Source organism: Saccostrea echinata, unplaced genomic scaffold (genome assembly GCF_033153115.1).
Source record: "Saccostrea echinata isolate AGI-Se365-2 ecotype Australia unplaced genomic scaffold, CSIRO_AGI_Sech_v1 ptg000033l, whole genome shotgun sequence".
Lineage (NCBI taxonomy): Eukaryota > Metazoa > Mollusca > Bivalvia > Ostreida > Ostreidae > Saccostrea > Saccostrea echinata.
This window is the reverse complement of record NW_026889782.1, coordinates 26,654,614-26,678,064: the sequence shown is the minus strand read 5'-3', so window position 1 is coordinate 26,678,064 and position 23,451 is coordinate 26,654,614. Positions and strand designations below refer to the sequence as shown.

Genomic DNA, 23,451 nt, shown 5'->3' with positions numbered 1-23,451 from the left:
CACAGTAAACCCTTACAGGACATTCAGAGAGGGAGAAATTTCGTTAACATCTATATTAGCGAGACCATTTGAGGAAGGTTCTTACAAGTAGAAAGATACTCTCACCTTTAGATACTAGTACCATGCAAGCAAAGTATTTAAAGTAAAGGAAAAAATTGTTTTATATTTTTATTAGAACTCTTCAAAAAATGTATATAAAAAAGATGTGATGTAAAAACTCTGATGACCCCATTATGGCAGCTCATGGAAAAGATAAACATTTCTCAAATGCAAGTCAAACTTTAAGGCCAAGAGATAAAAACTTAAGTAACCCGAAAAAAGTATTGAACAAGGAAAACGCCTTTGAACAAGCATTCCGAGAGTATTGCATCAGCAATATAGTCCCCTACAGGGAAGAATAATCTGGTTCCCGTTAAAAATTAAAAATGTCAATTTCCGTCAAAAATCAATGAAGCGGAACCAAATGTAAACTTCATTTATAACGCACCTAGGTAAAGTCACATACCAAAAATCAGCTCAATATCTGCAAGCGTTTAGAAAAAAAGTACAGAAAACCAAGTGGGACAGACAGACAGACTCGGAGGAAACCTAAATTCCCCTCCGGTTTCACCTACTAAAAAAGAAAGCCCTAGCTTCAACCGTTTAAAAGTTGTTGCCCAGATTAAAGATTTTAAAGAGTAGGTAAACCTCCAAGGTATTAAATATGAATGGTGCATAAGAAAAGGTCTTTTCACAAGGAATACACCTCTGAAATATGAAATCCCTAGCACCGACTGTTTAAAATGTTTGGCCAAAGTTTGAGGTAAAGGTGTCAAAATTAATAGGGATGGCTTTGACATTTGTGAAATACGAAGGCCCTAGCATTAACTGTTCATGCCAAAGTTATTTAAAAATTAAAAGCAGATCAAACTCTTATAACAAGGAATGTACATGTGAAGTGAAAAAAATCCTAGCACCAACCGTTCGAAAGTTATTGCCAAATATAAAGTTAAAAGAAATGTGCAAAAGTGGGGTCAAACTGCAAGGTCAAGAGGTGAAATATGTTGGTACCAAAGAGGTCTGGTCCCAAGGAATACACCTGTTTAGTAAGAAAGCCATAACTCCAGCCAATCAAAACTCAAAAGTTATATGCAAGGTTTAAGTTTTCCTGTACAAACAGACAGACGGACGTACTAAGCAAAACTATATTCCCTTAATCTTCGATAACGGGAGCATAAAAACTCAAATATAACTCTACTTACAAAAACTGTCGTCGGAGTAGAGTTTTGAAGGTATTAGACAGAAATTTACCTTTGTTTAGTAAACATGGCAAAAAGAAGTCAAATATAAAATCAGAACAAAAATGTAAAAATTATTAAGAAGAGCGTTTTGAAGGTATTTCACATAAAATTTTAATTTTTAGTAAACATGTAATATCAAAATCCGATAAAAAGAATAACGTATATCAGTGTAGTCTACTTGTGTCAAGTTTTCAACAAGTTTTAAACATTTTATACATGATTGAAATTTTGACTTAAGTCTAAGTATGTTTCATGACCCTGGGAAATACCCAGGGTTGGCCGAGAAATACCTGTGGTGGGAATTACCAGTGGTAAATACCAGTATTACCCGTCTTGGGAAATTCTACAAATTTTCTCTTAACTGGGAAATACTGGGAAATACAAAGTTAAATTTTTTTTATTTCTTTAATTCATTCAATATTATACAAAATTCAAACATAAAATAAACATAAAAACAGAAGATGAATAATATTGAATATGTCTCAAATTGCAAATTAACATTTTCAGAATGTTCACTACTCCAGGTTCCATTCAAATATGCATTCTGAAACATTTCCCTGGCTGTATAAAACTGAAATTTTCCAATTCAAGTTTCTTTCCAGTTTAGTAATTTTATCAAGTTTATTAATAAAAAATCCAAGAACAAAACAAACTTGTTTTAATCCTTCTATAATCACTGTAGTTATTACAAACAATCATGTTGTTTAAACAAATTGCTCTGGACAGTTTTTTGCCCCTGTTTTGAGATATAATTACCTTGAGTAGAACTGAAAGGCTTCTTCTTAGGTTTGATATTTATACCATACTCTACATTTAAGAATTTTCTTAGATCCTTCTTTGGTTACATAAGAAACTCTACTGGGATCTTCGGGTTCATGTCACATCTGACGCAAGCATGAAACAAATGACACTCATGACTGATACATAAATAAACTGTGTTATGATTATATAAAATGAATTACTTGGAAACCAGAATTTTTTAAATCAGGGACAGTGGTTACCAGGTAGATATCTTAGCCAATAAGGTGTACTACATGTCAGTATGAATGAAATATATAGCTATATTTCTTATTTCCCAGTATATCCCGGGAAATACCAGTACTTCCTGGTAATTACCAGTATTTCCCACCGTCCTGCGAAATATGAGTATTTCCCAGTTTTTTGCCAACCCTGGAGATACCCTGAGATTATGAAACGTCTTAAGCTAAAGTCAAAAAATGTATTTTGTGCGGAAATGATTTATAAATGATGCAGTCCAAAATAAAAATATGCTTTTTTCCTCTGCATCAAAAACCTCCTAAAGCATGCAAATTAAGAATTACATAACAAGTAATACACATTTTGTGGACGATTGAAATTTTGACAAATCTTAAGTCGTTTCCTGATCCCGGGGTCTGGTCTCCAAAGACTACAAAGAATCTCCAGAATCTTTTAAAGAGAAACACAGAGTATTTGTGTGTAGAATCAGAGTGATTTTTAAACAAAGCTATTTTGTTGATTGTGCATCCCAAGAAATGGAAACCTCTACACCGTGAGCATAGAATATCTTTGGCTTTTAGAATACTAAAAGATATAACAAGCATGATTAATAACAGGCATTGATTCGAATGCTTTTTGTTATATCCATATTTCATTTTATGAAATGAACATGGTCGATAAAAGACATTGATGTAAAGATGGTGCAACAACCGTATAGGCGATTGCGCTTAAAATGTGTTATTTTGTTAAAATGTATGAGGAGATACGTTAAAGGTAAAATCATCAGATACAGTAATGACAATTTAATTTAGGTTCTACGTATATACGAAATTAAAGGGAGCAATTACTGAACCAAAATGACAGACTGCCGTTATACACAGCTCCGAATTTTTGTCTGTATATTTGTTGTTTGTGTTCCTGTGTATTCGACTCGGTCAGATTCATTTAGCTTTCTCGCCGTCTCTGGATGTAAGGATAAACTGGGAAACGATGATCTTCTCTCGTTGGAGAAGACCAAGTCTCTAGTTGCATGTGCTGTATCATGTAAAACAGAATGTCTCTGCTTTGGTTTTCATTATGAACGTAAGTTATGTAGAAGACAAACACGATGTGACCCGTCAAGAATGAATGAAACAGAGATTGGATGGTTGTACTATCTACCAAGTACAGGTATGTTACTCAGATTTTAGCAAATATACTGAGATTATAATATTTTTTAAGTTTGCCGTAGTGCAGCTATCGAAAAGTTATATGGACTTTTGCTAATTATTGCCTAATCAGTTAGGCGCATGTGTTCTTAAATGTATAGTTCACGACCTAAGCATAAGGAATAGATCTTGTTTATACATTAAAAAATCTGGTGCAGTTTACACTTGCGTAAAGCGTTTTATGAAAATGTTCCAAACTCAGAATGTAAAATCCTTAAATTTCTATCTGTTAAATTTTCAATGTCTTAACATTAAATAAAAATAAGTCAGTCTGTCCTTAAAAAATGGCATTGAAAGCAAAAATAAATACATAGCAGAAAAGCGGCATGATGATTTCCAAGGTAAGCCATGCAGTAACGAACGTAGGCATCACTCGTAACTGTAAACTATTATTCGCGTCATCTTTTATTCGCGAATCTTCAATTTGAAATCACTCCACTATATTAATTTTCACTTCTGAGAAAACATTCTGTACAAATACAAAGAAAAATAGTTGGTGACCGGCGATTAATTATATTCGCGAGTTAAAGTAGGTCGCGAAACTCGCGAAAATTTCTCGCATGTGAATAAAATTTGGTTTACAGTATACTGCATAAGCTTTTTTGCTATATAATACTAGTAATAAGCGTTATCACCACAAGAAGAGCACACAAAGGGGTGACGAATCAGGTGATGCTTACTCCTCCAAGGCACCTAATCCAACCTTTCATGTTTTGAGAGGTCCGTGTTTGCTCTGCTACCAATTTTTATTGTTTCTATGGATATTTGAGCTTGATTATTCTTTTTTGTCTTCATATTTTATTCTTCATACATTTTTTATCAAACTCTTGTAATGTAAATACCCTCTTTCCCCCATAAAGATAGAAAGGTTTCGAAAGTATCCAAACCTCTCTCTCTCTCTCTTGAAATTACTAACATTAATTTCTTCACATTAATTACAGATTACCGCTAATTCCTTTTTATTGACTTCACTCTCTTAATCTACAGCGGATGGTTTTCTTGGTATGATATTATTCTATCGGTGATTAAAAAAAGCGTAGGGGTATTTAAGCGCAATTAATTGAACAACAAAAACGTAAAAAAAAATCGAATTCTCGTGGAATTAAAAAAAAACATTCATTCAAGACGCAGGTAAACGTCAAGATTGTATGCTGTCAAGCTTACTTGACAACAAGGGAAAAATGTTAGTAACACCCGTTTCAAGCGGCATGTTATCTTTAATTTTTATATTGTCTGTGTCATTAAAGTATTAATTATGCATCGTTAAAAGTATGTGACATAGTAGTGAAGGTAGTGCACAGGCTACTCAGTTTAACATAAACTAAAATAGGTTTTAAGCATAAATTTTTCATGTTTTTTTTATCATTTTAAATTTACCTTCATAAACACAAGTAAAAGAAATATTGATTCCTGCGATTGTCACCTTCCTATCATGACCAATATATTGATTTTTAAAAAAAAATCAAAAGGATTACTCTTGTGAACTTTAATAACAATTAAAGCTTATCAGTGGTAAAGATTACAGAACCTGGAAACCAAGTGTAGATTAAAAGAAATGGAATAAGAAAACCGTCTGATATTTTTACTATGATATTCATTTGCCTACACAAAGAGAGCTAATTTTGTAAAAGGTGCATCTGGCAATGAACAGAAAAGTATTTGTTGAAGGTGCATTCTCGGCAATAATTAACTCAGCTTTTTTCCTGCCTTACAGGAAAATTGATTGATTATTTGTTGTTTTATGCCCCTTTCGAGAATTTTTCACTCGGATCGAGACGTCTCGCGAGAAGAGGTCGGGCAAAACGATAATATGTTGGACGAGCAGACAAATTAATATGATTGAGGAAACAGTTGCCTTTGTATAAAAAAAAAATGCTCTTCATGTTAACGCGAATGCATCCTCAAGCTGATTAAATCCGTACCTTCTGGGGGAAGGACAGGACTACAACAGGGAATTTTATCTATAGATTTATATATCTTAATAATCTTTTAACATCTCCTTCTCAAAGCCATAAGCCATAATTATCATTTTCTCAGATAGTGGAGATTCAAAGCATGTAACCCTAAGGGTTATACGGAGCCACACAACGGATTAAAGTTAATCATAGGAATATGTAAGAAAAATCTTGAAAAATAATCTTCTCAAGAACAGCAAACCGGTCACGGTAGCCTATTGATAAGGGCGTTTGCTGCGTGATCGGGAGGCCCGAATTCGATTCTTATTCGCCGCGCCGAGTAAAACAAAGACGTTATTGACTGTGCCTTTGCCAAGCGTTCGTTATAAGAAGGGAGTAACGGGACTTAAGAGGCCTTAAATGCCAGAGTCTCGGTTTACTATAGAGTGCCTATACTCGGCACTCAGGGCCTTGGAGCAGTGAGAGTATTTATCAATGTCTAAAATGACACAAGACCCCGGTTTTTAAGATGTCATCCGAAAAACCAGTGATTTTCGCTTCTCATATCGGGCGCTTGGCGAAGAAACAGTCACTTCCTATGTACACGTCTTGGGTTTGATTCGGCAAGGCGAACCCACCTCCCTGCCACGAAGGAAGGGCCTACCACTAGGCTTTCTTGTTCTGTTTAGATAAATGAATAAAATGTTGACTTATAAATGACTCAATATGTTTTTTTGTGTAGAGGCCTTTGGATAAATTCTCCTTTACAAAAAATACATCGGCTATGAAAGGAGACCACAGATTATTGAAAGTCATAGTTTCAAAATAATTTAGCATTTAAGTTCATTTGAGACTAATTTACAGATAGTTTTATATAATATTTCATTGTAGATTGCAGTACAGGTTGGAAATGTAACAGTGTCACAAGCAGATGTTATGGTCTTAACAGCACAAAAGTAACTCAAGCAGACGCCATGGCAAATTCTCAGATTTAACAGGCTCTCTCCCTTCTTCACCAGAAACGAGAAAAATTCTTATAACAAAATAGTTTTAGTTACTCATTGATATTGTCATGGTTATTGAATGATTCAAACAGGTTAAAACCAAACAATATATTACCTGCAGAATACATACACAACATTAAACACTTGATTCAACAGTTTTCCTTGCCCTCATATTTTTTTTTTTCATGAAAGATACCAATGTTCAAATTTTTCTGCCTTTGGAGTGCACAAAAATGAAAGATTGCAAACAGAAAAAATGCTGCTTTCAGAAACCATTTTGATAACCTTTTCGAGTAATTCGTTCGTTCAAACGACATTAAGTCACAAAATGAAAGAAATAGAGATAACGAACAGAATTCAAACCCATAAGTCCTTTCAAACAATACAAATCAGGAGCAGAGCAAATACGTATTTCTTAAACATAAGAGGTGGGATTGGATGCCATGGATGAATGAGCATCCCCTGCAGACCGGTCATACCTGTCATGATCGGGAAAAAAACGTTAACAATTCAGTGCATAAATAATGGCCTAACGATTAGCATGAAAAACGTCAGTCAACATTTGACTCAATGATATTGTTACCTTTTACGTGTAAAAGGTGAAGATAACAAACAGTGATCGTTCTCAAAAAAAGTCTGATGATATACCATCTGTTTATAACCTATATTGTAGAGTTCATCTTTGCCCCCGTTTTTTCACGTCCAAGATATCATTTTTGAAAACTTGAAAGGTAAAATGCCATCTCTTGTTCTTCTCCTTATTATGCAAAATGTAATGTACTCTTTCTTATATACTTTTTACAGCAACGTCTTTTGAATGAAGGAATAACTTCAAAAGGTTATCAAAATGGTTTCTGAAAGCAGCATTAAAACGTGAGGATCTTTAATAAGAATGACTTCTATTTCCATTGCTATTCAATTTTCCTTATTTACTGTCGCACCTGTTCTAAGAGGTCACTTCATAGCAAAAGACTGACATCTTAAGGCAGGTGGCATCTGATTCCAAGTTTCAATTAAATGAACAAATTCATGGAGAGATTTAGGTTAGGAATTTTTTTTCAAACTTGTGAAGTAATTTGCAAGATATCTATAAAGGTAAGATCTATTTTTAAAATAACCCTCTCTTAATGAGGCCAGTCTGATGATCAGTTTTTTTAGTTTTTGAAACCTAGAAAATCAAAAAAGCAACTCTATGAACTTATTTCTTTAACTTGAAATTTCTGTAATAATAACTACATGTAGTTCAATTAAATTGTTTTTACACAATACAAAATGTCTAAAATAGGGCTTGGAAAACGTGTAATCTCAGAAGTAAGAAATGTCCAGAATGTTAACAAGAAAAGAACACAGACTAAAGTATCTGTAATTCTTTTTGACTTTTTTTACGGGGAGCATCCCACATAAATCCACTACTGATATTTAAATTAATTAACACTTGATTTTTCATAAGATATTGTTTGAAAAATGAAAGATGTCCCCTACAGGTTGTTAACTTCAGTGTTGCATGAGATTCATAAAGGGTTAAGAAGAGTAGTAAAGTATGATTTGAGGAATCAATCAGCTTCTTATTTTAATAACAAATAAATACAATTTTTTATTCAATCAACATCAGCAAAAGACATTAAAAATCGAAAATTAACAAGTATTAATAGTTTTAAAATAAAGTTAAGAAAGATACACCTTTGTTCTTAACACTTATGATAAAACGTAAATTAGTAATACATCTATAAGAAAAACAAGAAAAAAAAATCGAAAGAAAATTATCGACAATCAAACTTGTTATTGATTTCTTCTTTTAATCTTTCTTCTTTTTAATCATCAATCAGTTTTTTTTTTCAGTAAAAAAAAAACCTCATTAAGCCGTATAATTAACCACTGGCCAACATCAAATTGTAAGCTTCCTCGTTTTTGTAATTAAAATTGGACAATACGTATGTGATTTGAATCGAATCTGTAATGCGAATAGAGTTAGAAGGGGATATTATTTTTGAGAATTAATTTGATTGGTGATTATCAATGGCGACTCTTAATTCTTAATTTGTTAATTTACTTGTGAAGCCGAAGTACAACACTAAATGATTCCATTATCTGTTTGTCTATCAGCCGCAGCAGCGTCTATTTGTGGTAGTGATAGTAAGTGCACATGGGAAAATAAGGTGTTATTTATTATTGTCTCGATCGAATAATTTTTTATTGATAGCATGCATAAAAAGTTATAGATAAAAAATTTAGAAAAATGTTATATAATATCTTCTAATAATTAATATTAATCTATTCAAGTTCTCTGGTCATTTTCAACAAGATATACTTGTATAAGATTTTACAAAAAGTTTATACAATAAATGCTCCCTAAAGTAGGAGTGTGTAATGTTCAAAACAACTCGATAAAATTTTTCGGATTATTAAAAAAGAGAAAAATTGACATGCAGCTGCTAATGACACAACGCTTTTCTATTTTCGACCTTTAACATTTTTCGTGATGTTCATCAGCTGCAGACATCGTCATCATAACATAGATCCAGAGCACGTAAAGTGTTTGCGGCCGATTTGATGCTCTGCATCTATAAATTATCTTGTTACATACTGTAATTATATTTTTTTCTCGTAGACTTTCATATTAAGCACTTTTTCATTAGAAGAATCATTCTGAAAACAAAAAGCTTTAAGGATGTCTATAAATAAATAGGAAGTTGAAAGGAAAGAAAAAAAGGTTGAAAGGGGAGGGTGATTTCTCTTAAATACAAGACTTACTCGGATATGTAAGGGAGAAGTGTGTGGACAGTTATCAAATTTTAGGAATACTATACTCTTTTTAACTAGACTTCGTGAAGCAAGTGCGCACCATTTATTTGTAACTTTTATATATGATTTAATTCTTTCAAGGTTTATTTCTTTTTTACACAGCATGTATACATCTCTTAGTTCACAATCAATCAAGCATAACAACTTTCCGAAAATTGTGTCTCTTTAGCATTTTAGTTATTAGTTAGTTACATTTTTTTTTTGGTATAAGTTTAAAATTCAACAGCTTTGTACAAAAATTATTTTAAATATATTATACAGCAATCCTGCTTTCTTTGCAATTCCTACCTGGTGGAAATCAGTGACGTGGAGGAAAACACCTGGATTACTGCTAATTTATTAAATGATGTTTGTAAGTGTTTTCATTAGAGAATAACCCGTATACTTCAGCTTCCATGACAGTAGTATTGCTCGATTTTGAAACACTACATTTAGCTGTTTTGTAGCCTAACACAGACCTGTTTACTCTTACGATTTCGCCGTATTTTGTACGGATTTTGAATCGAAAATGCTAGAATGAAGATACGGAAATCGGAAATCAGTTCGTTTGGATTTTAGCAGTTAGTTTTCATTATGATCTGTCTCAGTTTGACGCTTTTTAATCGCTAAAAAAGAGAAAAATTTCAAACACTTAAGTGATGTCGGGTTGCCAAAATGCGGTGTTTTAAAAATTGACAGAAACCCCTCGAAAGAAAGCAAGGTATGATGTTTTTCTTTGTTATTAAACCATGGTTTGATAATCAGAAATGTAGTTGTTTTCTATTATTATATGTACAATCGATGAAAAGTGAAATCTTACGGGCAAATGCCAAATCTCACTGACAAATCTAACAAAAAGTACTGAGGGACAACAATATGGGTAAACAGGTCTGCTAACAAAAAAAACTTAATGATAAAGATGATGACTTCAACTTTTCCATCTTTACTTCCCGTATTTATGTAGCAATATTCCATTATCGCCTTCATATGGAGTTTATGTCTCCCAATTGATTCAATACACAAGAGTATGCTCTACATACGAGCAATTTATAACACGAGGCAAGCTTTAGACAATTATAACGTTGACTAAACGAATATTAACAGTCTCGTTTAAATTCATCATTTCGCAAGTTCTGTGGTCGATACAATGACTACACTGATGTGCCAAACTTAAAGTCACAATATGGCTGATTTACTTGCTAAGTATCACACAGACATATATTTTCATTTCCAAGTATAACTAATGTGAATTGACCCGGAACTTTTCTACCAAGGCATAAATTCAGTTTTCACTTACTGCCTGATGAAAGGGAGGTAAGTCTTTGTTTACAAATAAAGTTGTCGTCTGCAAAATACAGCAATTAGTGCAAGTTGAAAAGATTTGACAGATGAAAAAAAAGAAGTTGATCCTAAAGCTCAAAAGTGAAGGTAACAGTGGTGGATATTAGGAATTAATAGATTTACAGTGTGTCATGTTTTGAAATGTAATGAAAACCAGGAAAATATTAGTTTATCAAAATGAAGTGCTAGAAAGTCCAAAAACAGAGTAGTGAAAGATCAGATTTTTGTTTCTTGTTTAACGTCCCTCTCGAGAATTTTTCACTCATATGGAGACGCCACAACATGCCGATGGACAGCTGCAAATTTTGACCTATGCTCGGCACTCAGGGCCATTGAGCAGTGAGGGATCTTTTTCGTGCCAGCACCTACTGCGACACGAGACCTCGGTTTTTACGGTCTCATCCGAAGGACCGGCCTCCGCGTCCCACAGTGGGATTCGAACCCTCGACGTAAGGATCAACTCCTTACTTCGCGACTTTAGAGCAGATGCTCTAACCATTGGGCCGAGCGGACGACGAAAGATCAGGTAGAAGACTTTTGAATATCGTAGAAGTTAACCGGAGAACGACTTATATATTTCTAATCTATATAATGAAAATGCACCACAGAAACTCTCCAAAAGCACAGTTCAAAGGAGATTGCATGAACATGAGTATCACAGGAGAGTAGTGAAGAAGATTACCACCATTTCCAAACAGAATACACTGAAGCGCATTATCTTTTGCTGATCTCATTTACACTGGACTGTACATTGTGATTGGTCTAGCGAGATATTCTCTGTTGAAACAGATTGTTTTAGGGAAGAACAGGAAAGAAAAATGACGCTGTCTTGAAATTTACAGTGTGCAATATACTCCACAGCTAAGTGTTATGTTTTCGGGGTGTCTCACCTATGGTTGACAATGTCTCACCTATGGTTGACAATGTTTTAGAAATCTGGACCTCTCTAACTCCAACGTATATAAAATCTTAGAATAAATCCTTGCCGAAGCGAGTCCGAGCTCTTCTGGCAGTCAACGGATGTATTACTAAGTACTGAAAATTTGGGGTAAGTACCTTTATTAGATTTAGAGATATATGGCCATGAACAAGACCCACTTTTTTCAGCCCTACCTATCAGTTCAGCCATTTTGTGACTTTTAATTTGGGACTCGACTGTAGAAAGTAAATACAATCTAACAACATGGCGAAAGGTTGACATATTGTTAGGCTATTTTTTCAATGAAATGTTTTTGGTTTGCCTGATCACGACACGGAGCAAACGACGAGTGTGATCGGTTGAAAGGGGATCCATACTCCTCCGTGGTATCTGTTTAAAATATTACTGTTTAAAAGACGTAACATTATTTGGGTGCTTAGACATGACTGATGAAGACATTTGTTCTTTATTTTAGTTTGCACGGACCCTTACAACTGTGCGACATGGACAGGCGGAAACGATAGGGCGACAGAAGGTGTGTATGTATGGGAACACTCAAACACCGCCATTGGATTTACAAACTGGGACAATATAAACCCAGATAACTACTATGCTCCAAACCAAGAAGTAGACTGTATAGATATGTTTTATAATGGGGAATGGAATGATCGACCTTGTGCTTATTTGAATGGTTTTCTTTGCGAAAGGGAAAATTTGTAACAAAAAAAACACCCTGTACGTCAAACCGCAGTAAGGAAAATGAATTTGATGGAGTGTTACAGATTTGTTTTCAGATGATTTGTAGAAAAATAATCTATGAAATTAAATAAGTCAGTCAGATAATCTATCAATTATCCGAGATCCTGGGCTGATGGATAAAATATATAATATACAGACTGTGCTTATACAGAATTTATTAGGAACATTAAACAAATGTTGAAAATTTTAGTTTGTTATGTGGACACTTTTGCCATTACATGATCACCCGGCGTTCTTGCCGTTTTGTTTTGAATGGCATTCGTAAGCGACGTCCGCTTCTGTATCTCAACACAATCTAAGTGGAAATTTAATTAAATAATGATCTTTTGTTTATTTCGTCAGTGTAATTAGCTTATATTGCAGTTCAATTTCTACATAACGTTCATTTTTCGTCCTTACTAGCCTTGGATAACCTACCGTGAATCGGCACAAATAATTCTCTCTTGATATGGACTGACTTCGCTATGTTGCTCTTTGCAGATCATTTCGCAGCATGTTCGAAATATAAGTTAGCGAATCTCGTCTAAATCGAAACCGGGATCGGATTTGAGTGTCGCTTAAGTCGGACATTTCTATTCTTTCTCTATATTTTCTCTCTTTCTTCTCCGCAAACAAGTTCCCAAATAATAACAAATCCGCCATCTTGATTTTTTATGGTTAATTAAATATTTAATGTACCTAGGTTACCACAGTTTAATCTGCTAGTTAAGAGCCATTCTCTGTAATGACTTGAAATTTTATATAGGAGCTGTGGCACGCATAGTCTCAGAATTTCTCCAAACTCTCTATGATAAAAGTCTTTGATACCTTAAACTCAAATCAGGCAAAATTTGGTTGCTACGTGTCATGGTTTCCATAGCAACACGTCCTAAATTTTGAAAAATGGCATTTTTCAAAATGTTCAGAGTCCCACAATTAACGTTTGCGGCAAAGCATACAAGTGGTAATGACTGTTTGGGAAAGTTGAAGGTCTGGTGTCTTAAATATTTGATAAACATGTTTGGTAAACCAACTATTATATACGTTACTATGGAAACAAAGTATTCAAAAGTAATAATTTTGTTTATTTAATTTTAAAAAGTCATACACATAAGAATAAAAATAATTATAGGTTGAAAAGCAAGCAAATAATAGACAAAAGATCCTTGAAACATATGCCAAGGATGAAATATGATATTTCTTATGGGTTGGCAATGGTTGCCATGGTTTTAATATCACGAAGGGATTTTTAATTTGTTCTCTTAGTGTTTCAATCTTATCCTATCTTTTTAATAAACATATTTCTATATAACTGATGATCAATTTTTAAAGGCGTTGGTATGACCCTAATTTTCACATTTCAAAAATTTCAAATTTAATTCTTTAAATAGAGCGTTGCTATGGAAATTAGCCAAAAAAAATATGCTTAGAAATGTGAAAAATATGATGTTTCCTTGGATACGTACCCTTGTGTGTAGATTCCCAAAACTTTTATGATTGATATTTATGAATAACTAACCTGACTTTCAATTTTGACAACCACCCAGTCTCTAACTGGATGCAAAAAGCTGGCACATAGGGTTTAATATTGATATGAAATTAATAAAATTGAACATTTTCACTTCTTGGTAACCATAGCAACAGTATTGTATTTTTCAACAAACTTTATCAATATATGATATTCAACTTTAGTTCTACCAGATAAGTACTATTCAAGGTTAGTGAAATAATATGTTTCTTGATTAAAAGGTTAGTAAATTCCTAAAGCAGCAAAAAATATATCACTTTAAACAACCAGTACGTTGATTCCATGGTTACACTGCAGAAAAACAATTAATCCCAATTTTTCTTATGTTGTTGGTGTTGCAAGGTCCTAAGGATGTATATGTGCCAGTCATGAATTTTATTGATTTTCCTCAAGATAGTAGCATTAACCCAATCATAGCAACAGATTTTGCATGGTAACACTGTGTTACCATGGCAACCATGAAAGTTATTTTTAGAATAATATTGCCAATACTTAATAACTTAAGGTCAAGTACTTTTTATTGTTTTTCTCAAGTTGTTGATTGAGTTTGATCATGTAACATCTATCATTTGTTAATATTGAGCGTTTTTCAGCATTTTTCAGCATCTAAAATGTATTCCAAATGTACCCATGGTTACCACTTACTTAGAGATAAATTCTAAATATTTTCTTTATAGTATAAGTGGCAACAAGGTGTCATGTTTTTGTGAGAATGGTTTGTTTGTTTTTCTTAGTCTTTATTAAGGCTTAATTAAGATTCAAAGAAGCTGAAAATCTCAATTTTTTCAACTTTTCTGGCTGTTACCATGGCAACCAAGACACATAGCAACGAAATTTTGTTTGATATATGTTTCTGGTGTCAAGTTGTAATAATCGGCAAAGTTTCATCAAAATTGGTGACCATGCGTGGCAAAGAAGTTTTTAAAAGTGGTAACAGAGAATCGCTATTAAATCAGAAAATTAATTAAGCTTTAACTGTCAGTTAACTTTCGTGCAAACCCATTTAACTCGCCGTTAAATTTAACGTCGCGTTAACGTAAAGTTAACGGCCAGTTAAATTTAACTAACGTTCGTGCAACCGGAGGTATTTTCTTCTGATGACCTTCATTTTCAGTTTCCATGTCTTCAGTCTCCTCGCGGCGCTTTCTTTTCTCACCCGACTGCAGCACTCCGGGATCGAGTACTTCCGACACCCTTCTGGAAATCTCGTCGCAAAGTTTTTTATGTTTACGTACTGCCTTCTCAGATCGATGGCCAGTTCTCTTCATTATTTCTTGCTCGTCCATCCCTGCCATATACAATTGAGTGGCACACGTGCTTTTTTTCCAGAATGGTTGCTGTATTGTCCAGACAGTCCAGCTTTTGTACAGATCGTCCTCATCATGGTCTTCAGCTTTTTTACACCTACAACCTGGTTCCCTTATTTTGGCGGATGTCCCTGCAACGGGCGTCGATGAAATGGTCCCTCGTTACCTAGGCCAGCCAAATAAGTCTTGTAAAAGTCTACGATGCAACGTTCACCTATAATAATTATTGATAAATAATAAATAGGGCTCATATGGGTCATGTTATTCATGAATTGAGCCGAGTCGTAACTTATCATTAATCATGTATATATAATTATGAAATCAAAATTCGATTATATACCCAAGTAATTAAATCGTATCTTTCCAGGTGAACTGTAATGTCGAATCTGTTTGTTTAACAGCTGAATTTGGGCCAACCCACCCTTGTAAGTCTTACTGGCACGTCAAATGAATTCCACGTATTTTCCAGAGCTGTCCTCCCCAAGAACAAACTGACTACACTCAAGTTCGTGATGCTCGTCATGCCCCCTTAAACCGAAGAGTTTACAGTTATAGTAGAACATGGTATGTTGAAGACTTTCGGAACTGTCACCCCGAAATACACCTTTCTCCCACATGCTTTCCTCATCCTGTTGCATAATCGGCTCAGCTTGCTTAATCGCCGTCCCAAACCCGCGCTTCAGAAGGTCTTTCATTTTGCTGTCAAGAATTTTCCGGAATCACTAAACCTTGGGTCATTACTGCCCAAAATGTTTTTGTCGAAGATGTTTTTATTTCAGAGGTGGCGCAATACCCCACACGATATGAGGCAAACAGATCGAGGGGGGTACCAAATGCCATTTTTTCTTCGAGTTTCCACAATAAAGCGCCCCAAGTAGAAATTCAACTGCTCTGTCGTCATTAAATGTAAGAGTGGTATTTCATCAACGGAATTACCATTACGTTTCTCCCGCCGTTCCTCGAAGACCTTGAGAACCCACGTGGTATTTTTCTTGGTGTTAGCATTCTCGTTCGACGCAATCAATTTTGAAATTTCGTCATCCGTCACCGGTTTTCCAAGCCGTTCACCATAATCACCGGTTTCCGATTTCACTGGTCCAGCCTTTGGATCGGTAATATCAGCTACTGGGTCCACTGCATCTAGGTTTAAAGAACCAAACTCGATACCAATTTCACTGTCCATATTTTCGGCACGATTTAAATTCAACTTTTCACACAGACCCTCGGATATGGCATTTTCTTCTTAAATTTCATCACATACCTGCAAGAGTTCAATATCTTCTTCGGTAACTCCGCATATGTTAAAAAAGTCTAAATCGCCCAGGTTAATGGTCGACAAATCGTCTTATACGTTCATCCTTCCTCAACTTCATCGAAGTAAATGACTATGTGCGCAGAAATATTCCCATAATATAACGAGGAATTAGCGGGAAATTACTACGGAATGTCCCGATAGTCTATAGAACCAATAATATGCCGGTTGCAGAGCTGGAAAATATAACGGACTCTATCGAATGCTGTCTGTATTTCGAAAAACCCCGATATTTTCGCGGGTTATCTTACGGAAAAAATGATACATTCCCACGCTGTTTTATGGAAAATTTTCGCCATAATGTTCCGAGCTTTCTGATTGGTTCGTTGATACAAGTCAGTTAAATATCCAAATTTCAGAGAGGGAAGAGATATATTTAATGTGTATTCGTGGTCCGGGTGTTCAAAGTAAATCAGGTCAAAACATACCGTCCGTTTTTGCTCTACTCCCGATTTTTATTGTTTCAAATGACTTTTGAGCTTTATTACTGATCGTTATCTCCATATTTCATTTTATGTTTTTCAAAAAATCTTTTAAGAAAGGATTTTAGAATGATATTGTGCAATACAGGATTGACTATATAAATTATTTTGTTCATTGCTTTGTTGCATGTCAGTAAGCAAACGATCAAAGGTGACACGTCGAGTGGAGTGCAGTGGAATATTAAAAACAGATATGTAATGGATATATGCCGAATACTGTTCTATATGTAAAATTATCAGACTGTTTGAGGCCCGTTAGGGCCGAAAACAGTCTGATAATTTTATATATAGAATTGTATGAGGCATATATCTTACTTAAAACATTGCTATTTAAATGTCCAAAAGTTACCTGGAGGAGTCCGATAATTACACAATAGGAGTTCAGGCATCAATAGTTTTCTACCTGAAACCATCTAATAAGTAGAGAAAGGAAAAGAGAAAGTTTTTTTTTTCTTTAGACAGTAAAATCAGTGAGTGAACTCTTGTTTCATTCATTCATTCATTCTATGGCAGTCGTTTGGCTTAGCAGGAACTATGGACAGTAGTCAGGTGATGAAGGATTTTTTTTTTATTCGGAATATTTTTTTTTATTAAGTGCGTTTGACATTGATACAGATACAGTACCGACCAGACACAACCTAACACCAGAGCGAACCCAAAGCGCACCCCGGGTTCGCTTTCTGGGTTCGCTACGGGTCCGCTTTCAGAAATTTTGGGTGCGCTCTGGGTTCGCTTCGGGTTCGCTCGGGGTTAGCTCTGGGTTCGCTAGAGCGAACCCGGCGTTCGCTTTCTGGGTTCGCTTTACGCACTCATGCGCGAAGTGGACCCCGCTTTAATCTTGCCGCCAGTTAGCTCCGCCCCTTGTTTATTCCAAATACAGCAGTGAAATCGATCATTGTTGTTTTTGTGGCGATCGATACATTTGCATGTGCAGTGGCTGCAATGTTATTGTTGACAACACACACGAACGATCACGTTTTACACAAAATAGTTAAAAATATTTAGGAGTGGATATTTAAAAAAACAAAAAACAGAAAACTTATTAATAGATATTTTAGATTAAAAATATTTACTGCTGCAATTATTCGACTTTGGAAAACTGAAAAAAAAAATATAGAAAAAATATTTTTGAAACTACATGTAAATAAGATTTAATAGGTATTTTAGATTACAAATAATTATTAATGTAATTTTCCTACTTGGAATTTTTTAATCTTTTTGATACGTAAAATTGTAATTTATGATCGAATGCAGCATGTTCTATCATATGATATAGGTTGACTGTGAGTTTTGATTAAAAGTGGCCTAAATAATGAATGAATACTTATATTCATCTTTCCATTTATGAATTCAAAAATCAGCATTTTTTTTTTTAAATTCATTCATCTGCAGAAATTAAAATAATAATGAGTATCAGGGATAAAAAGTAACCCCAACAATCATGTCGTGTACATTTGTCGACTAATTATTTATGTACGTATTGGGAATTAATAATTTTTTTTGTAAAAATGTACATTTCTGATGTATTGATATAAAAATATCATGACCACAAAAAGCAGTTAACGGGACCCATCATCAGAGAAAAAAAATCGTTAAACATCTAAAATACGCTTAATCATTTAAAGTTACGCTATTTAAAAGAATACAATACTGTACGACTTATTATATTGCTTATTTACTACCGATAATTAGTTCGTTCAATAATGTACATGTAAATCGCGCGTTGTTTTTTTTTTTCTTTTTATTTCAGTTAATAACAAGAAAACTTTCACGCAAGCGTCAAGATTCGGCCGCAAAACAAATATTCATACCAACTATGAGATTAAGTTATATGTATACTCTGATATGCACTTACATGAAATTTAAATCTTCTGATTATACTTTAATGTATGGTATATGATGGTGGTATATGACGGTAGTAAATAAGTTTAACACAACAAATACTTCAGAGAATGCAAAGTTTATTATTAAACAGTAACAAAAATTTACCTGAATATTTTTCAAAATAAAAACAATACAAATAAAAACTGACATAAAATTGTTTATAATTCAATTGCATATGAGAAAAAAATAAAACGATTTAAAAAATGTTGAGTTAAAATACTGCAGGTTGAAGTGAAAAATTTCTTGACTAGATGAAATAATTATGGCATCATTAGAAAAACATGTTGACTAGACAAAATATAATATTTCTTGAAGAGCACATAAAAATATTGCAGATAATATTAAAATATACATTTCAGAAACCAGAACAAATATGGTACTTTTTAATAACTCAACTTAGAATGAATAAGATAATATCTTCTGATATAGATCTAATTGTTGTAAGTAAAAATAATAATTAAAAAGAAAAAAGAGGAACATTGCTATGAATAGAAAACTTGCCTAACATTTCACGTTATTTTAATCAGAATTATAGCCATTAAATTTTCTTTCAAATTAAATACTTTCCTTTAAAGTAGACAAACAAATATGATTAAAAAAAAATCTAAAAAGTTTATTAAAAACTGGATACAAGAAGAAAGTGGACATTATTTAAGTATATGCAACATTTATGGAAAAAACTTTGAAATTCACAAATGATATGTCAAGTAAAAGGGGTACATAATTATTAAAGTAATTATAAGTATAGATTTACAAAAGTAAAATACATGTACATTCTACTACATCTACTAAATTAAATGAAAAAATAAAAGGATGTACATATTATACATGTTTATGGTAAATTTCATAGAAAAAATTATGCCATTGTTGAAAAAAATATGTTGAAGAAAGATTTATTATGCACTTTGTTAAATTAAACAATGCATCAAAAGTGAAGACTAAACAAACAATAAATGATATTGGTTTATGTGTTTGAAAAATAAAAAAAAAAGAGACACAATAATCACTAAACAAATGGAAAAATTACCTACCTGGAATCATTTAAGCTTATTTTAATTTAAATTATGACCTTTTAATTTTTTTTAATTATATTATATTTTTGGTTTCTAAAGTTGACAAACAAATAGGATTTTTAAATTCAAAATTAATCACCACAAGTCTAAAAAGTGCAGAAAAATGTTGAGATATTTAAGTGGATTTATAAGCCAAATTTGTTGATTCATTAGAAATTATACCTAAAGTACAAAGCTAAATTTTCCCAATTAATGCTTTAAAATTCAGTTATAACAATATTATAAATGTATAAAGTACCAGAGAAGAAAAGTAGAACCAGAAACAAACGTATGTACAAACAATATTTAACTTATAAACAAAATTAACAAGACTCTAATTAGAATATAAAAACTAGAAAAAAAAATTCACACGTATCAAAAACAACCTTAAATTTGCATCTAAATCCAAGTGATTACATGATTTAAATCTCTTGTGTCCTTGTACCAAGTGTTTAAATCTTTCAACATTCAGTTTATTCTTGGATATTATATATGGTATTCGCTGCATTAACTGATGCTCGGAAACGGATTGGTAACTGAGGGATTAAGGAAGAAATGACATCATCTGCTGATGAAACATTCAATTTTTTCTTCAAAATTTTTTCGATAGTGCCTGGGAAAAGACAAACCTTTTTGTCTTTTTCGGTGTTTGTAGAGTAATGGAAGACAACCCTATAAGAATATTCATTGGATTGTTCATCATTGCAAACAGGGCATTTCCCATTGACATATTTTTTCTGTCTGCATGCTAAAAAGATATGAAAAAAAAACCAAATAACAATAGTGTGTTAAAGTAAAAATAACAGATAAAATGCAGATTAATATATGCTTGTGTGCACAAATTAAGAAAATAATACCTTTATTACTACAACATCTGTAGTAGTCTACATTCATGAAGTCTGTAAGGATAATTTCCTTAACGATGTCTTCATCAATCTTTTCCTCGAAATCAGGGTCATTAGTGTCTGCATCGGATTCATTTATCTGGATTTCCGGGATGTCTGCTAAAAACTGAAAAAAATAAAAGATTTGATGTTTAAGCATTTATATTTGATTCTTACACATGTTACTAATGTCCAATTTTTAAAAGAATGACAATTTTTAATATAATTAAAAATTTAAAGATAATTAAAAATTATTACCTCACATTTGGAATGTGGAGATGTTGTTAATTGCTTGTTGTTTTGGAAAGTTTTTGCATACACTGCTGACACTTGCAAGACATCTCCAACAGAAAAATTGTGGCCAGCATTTTCACCAAACAGACACACTTTTGCTTTTGATGAACCATCTTTCAACATGATTGCTCTAACAGGGAGGGTCCCATTCATTCTCATGTGTAAAGGAGACACCTAAATATAACTTAAACAATTGTATACACACCCTTAATATGTACATATATATTGTTGTTTAATATTTTTGTATTGGGATAGAATTTAGCAAGCATACAAAAATTTACAAGGTAAGGGCTATCAAACAATAAAAATTAACTACCCCATGTTACTTCAATATCAGCTCTAAAACTGTTTTTAAAAAATATTTTTTATTATTTTATTAAAACTTCTGATATATATAAATTTTTTTAGAAGCATTTTACCTGCTAACCTAAAAATATGGAATTTACTTGGATTACCAAAATTAAGTTATTTAATACAAAAATTACCTTGACAACTTTTCCAGTTATTGTTGACTTGCCGGGTGACGTCATGGCATTTGTTACTGGCTTTTGAACCCCCTCTGGAGGTTCATCTTCAGGAAGGCAAAGTAATGTTTTGTCAATGGTTGTCTCCACTACCGCACAATAACTGATTGTGGATGTACTTATTGCCCAAAATGCATCCTCCCCTTTTGGCACAACATTCTTAAACTTTAAGCTCAGTCCCTCCTTAACAAAGTCCAACTTATTCTTCAAATATACTCTTCCAAAATACACCTTTTGGCCTTTTGCTCCGACAATGTTAAAGTAGGTCATATCTCTGTCTGTTTGCTTGTTTTTATATGATTGCATAGTCTTGGATTTTTTTAGTATCAAGAGCTCAAGAGAAATTGATTCATCCTAAAAATACAAATGAAAGAAAATTTTGATTTTATATGTTCAAAACTATGCAAAAAATTGTTTAATTTTGTAGAGATTTGTAAACAAAATATGTCAAGATTTGTAAACAAAATATGTCAATTTAAATTCAAATAAATCATACTGTAGATTCCTAAATATACGCATGGATTATTGCATAATTTCGCGAGAGGAACCACATGCAAAATTAAATTATTTGCCTTTATTTTTAGGGTGTTGAAATCTATGTTAAAACTCTTGATTAACCGTCTATTTACGAATTTTTATTCTTGTGATTTGCTGTTGAAGAGCCCATTTGCTATAAGGAGTATTTATGAAAAATAAGGAATCTATAGTAATAAATCAACTTTTTATCAACAGTTAATTTAAGTCCTAAAAATTTGACTCATTGCCACCCCTATTACAATTTTACATGATAAATACATTGTTTCACATAACTAGTAACCAAGGTTGTACGCATACTGTCGTCTAAAATATTTAAATACAATGTAAAGGAGTTAATTATTGCACTGGTCATTGGTATCCTTTTTTAGCAATGTTTTCAAACTACAATACTCTTCAATAACAGATTCATGTACTTGAATTTTGGATGGATTAAAACTTGTCAAAAAAGGCCTTTTAAAGAACGAACTCTACTCAATGCAACATAAATCATTCCTTTATCAAAAATATCTGATCCAATGTCAATTACTGCTGTATCAATAGAGATGCCCTGCACCTTGTGAATCGTTGATGCCCAAGCAAGAACTAAAGGAAATTGCCTTCTTATAATATGTCTGCCCTGGTATAAAAATTGATGCTCAACAGGACTTATGGCAATAGAACTTTGCTCAACCTGTTTATTACTTAACACTTTTCCAACTTTTGGATCATCAAATTTTACAAAAATAAATAATGGATTAGACAATTCTGGTGATATTGGCCCAATATCAGCTATGGTACCAATTGCTCCATTAACTAAACCAGTATCTGTTTGTATATTTCTGATCAACATTACTCTTGCTCCTTTGCATAATCTTAGAACAGTTGGCAGTCCCCCTGTTAATCTACTGTTTGAATTAAAGAAATTTTCTTTAACCTCTGCAAGCGGCGATTTATCTTCTTGTGAGTAATAATGAAAAGCATTAATGTCTATTACTGTTTCATTAAATTCGTTCAACCTTTTTATGTTATGTTCAACTACTTTTTTCCTTGTAGGAAATATATGCAAAACGTCTCTTTCATTGCAGTGCAAAAGTCTAGTCTTTAATAATTGCTCATCTGCTTCAGTTATAATTCCATATCTGACTCTATTTAATAAATAATAAAAATTACCATCCTCGTGCTGTCTCATGTTTTCATTCAAAATTAATGGATAGAACAAACTCCAAAGTATATTGTTTGAAAATAAAAAAAACTACCTTGCACTGGCCTTAATTGAAAAAAAATCTCCAATCACAACAACATTCAGTCCACCAAATGGTAAATTGCTACTTTTAATTTCTATTAATCTTCTATTAATAAAAGAAAATATATCACTGCTAACCATGCTTATTTCATCAATAATAAGTGTGTGTACATGTTGAAAATATTCTCTCAATTTTTTTAAACCGAACCCTGACAAAATACTATATGTTATATGCTGTGCAACAGGAATTTTAAAAAGTGAATGGATAGTCTGTCCATTTA

At 33.0% G+C, this 23,451-nt stretch overlaps 2 protein-coding genes and 1 pseudogene across 2 annotated transcripts; 1 reads left to right on the top strand and 2 right to left on the bottom strand.

Annotated features, from left to right (window-relative positions):
* Window positions 1-3,115: 3,115 nt before the first annotated feature.
* LOC133198348 (aggrecan core protein-like) lies at window positions 3,116-12,126 on the top strand. The gene is made up of 2 exons (XM_061334450.1): window positions 3,116-3,428; window positions 11,882-12,126. Exons 1-2 carry the CDS (start codon window positions 3,116-3,118, stop codon window positions 12,124-12,126), a joined length of 558 nt encoding a protein of 185 aa, XP_061190434.1.
* A 2,577-nt stretch (window positions 12,127-14,703) lies between these two features.
* On the bottom strand, window positions 14,704-15,682 carry LOC133198346 (uncharacterized; annotated as a pseudogene).
* Window positions 15,683-15,754: 72 nt separating this feature from the next.
* Window positions 15,755-16,162, bottom strand: LOC133198345 (uncharacterized). The gene has a single exon (XM_061334449.1). It carries the CDS (start codon window positions 16,160-16,162, stop codon window positions 15,755-15,757), a length of 408 nt encoding a protein of 135 aa, XP_061190433.1.
* Window positions 16,163-23,451: the final 7,289 nt, after the last annotated feature.

Bases quoted from the DNA above. Each gene is read 5' to 3' on its own strand.
- LOC133198348 (XM_061334450.1), top strand. From the start codon at position 3,116: ATGACAGACTGCCGTTATACACAGCTCCGAATTTTTGTCTGTATATTT. The intron at 3,429-11,881 runs GTATGTTACTCA...TCTTTATTTTAG, and splicing joins GTACTATCTACCAAGTACAG to TTTGCACGGACCCTTACAAC.
- LOC133198345 (XM_061334449.1), bottom strand. From the start codon at position 16,162: ATGGACAGTGAAATTGGTATCGAGTTTGGTTCTTTAAACCTAGATGCA.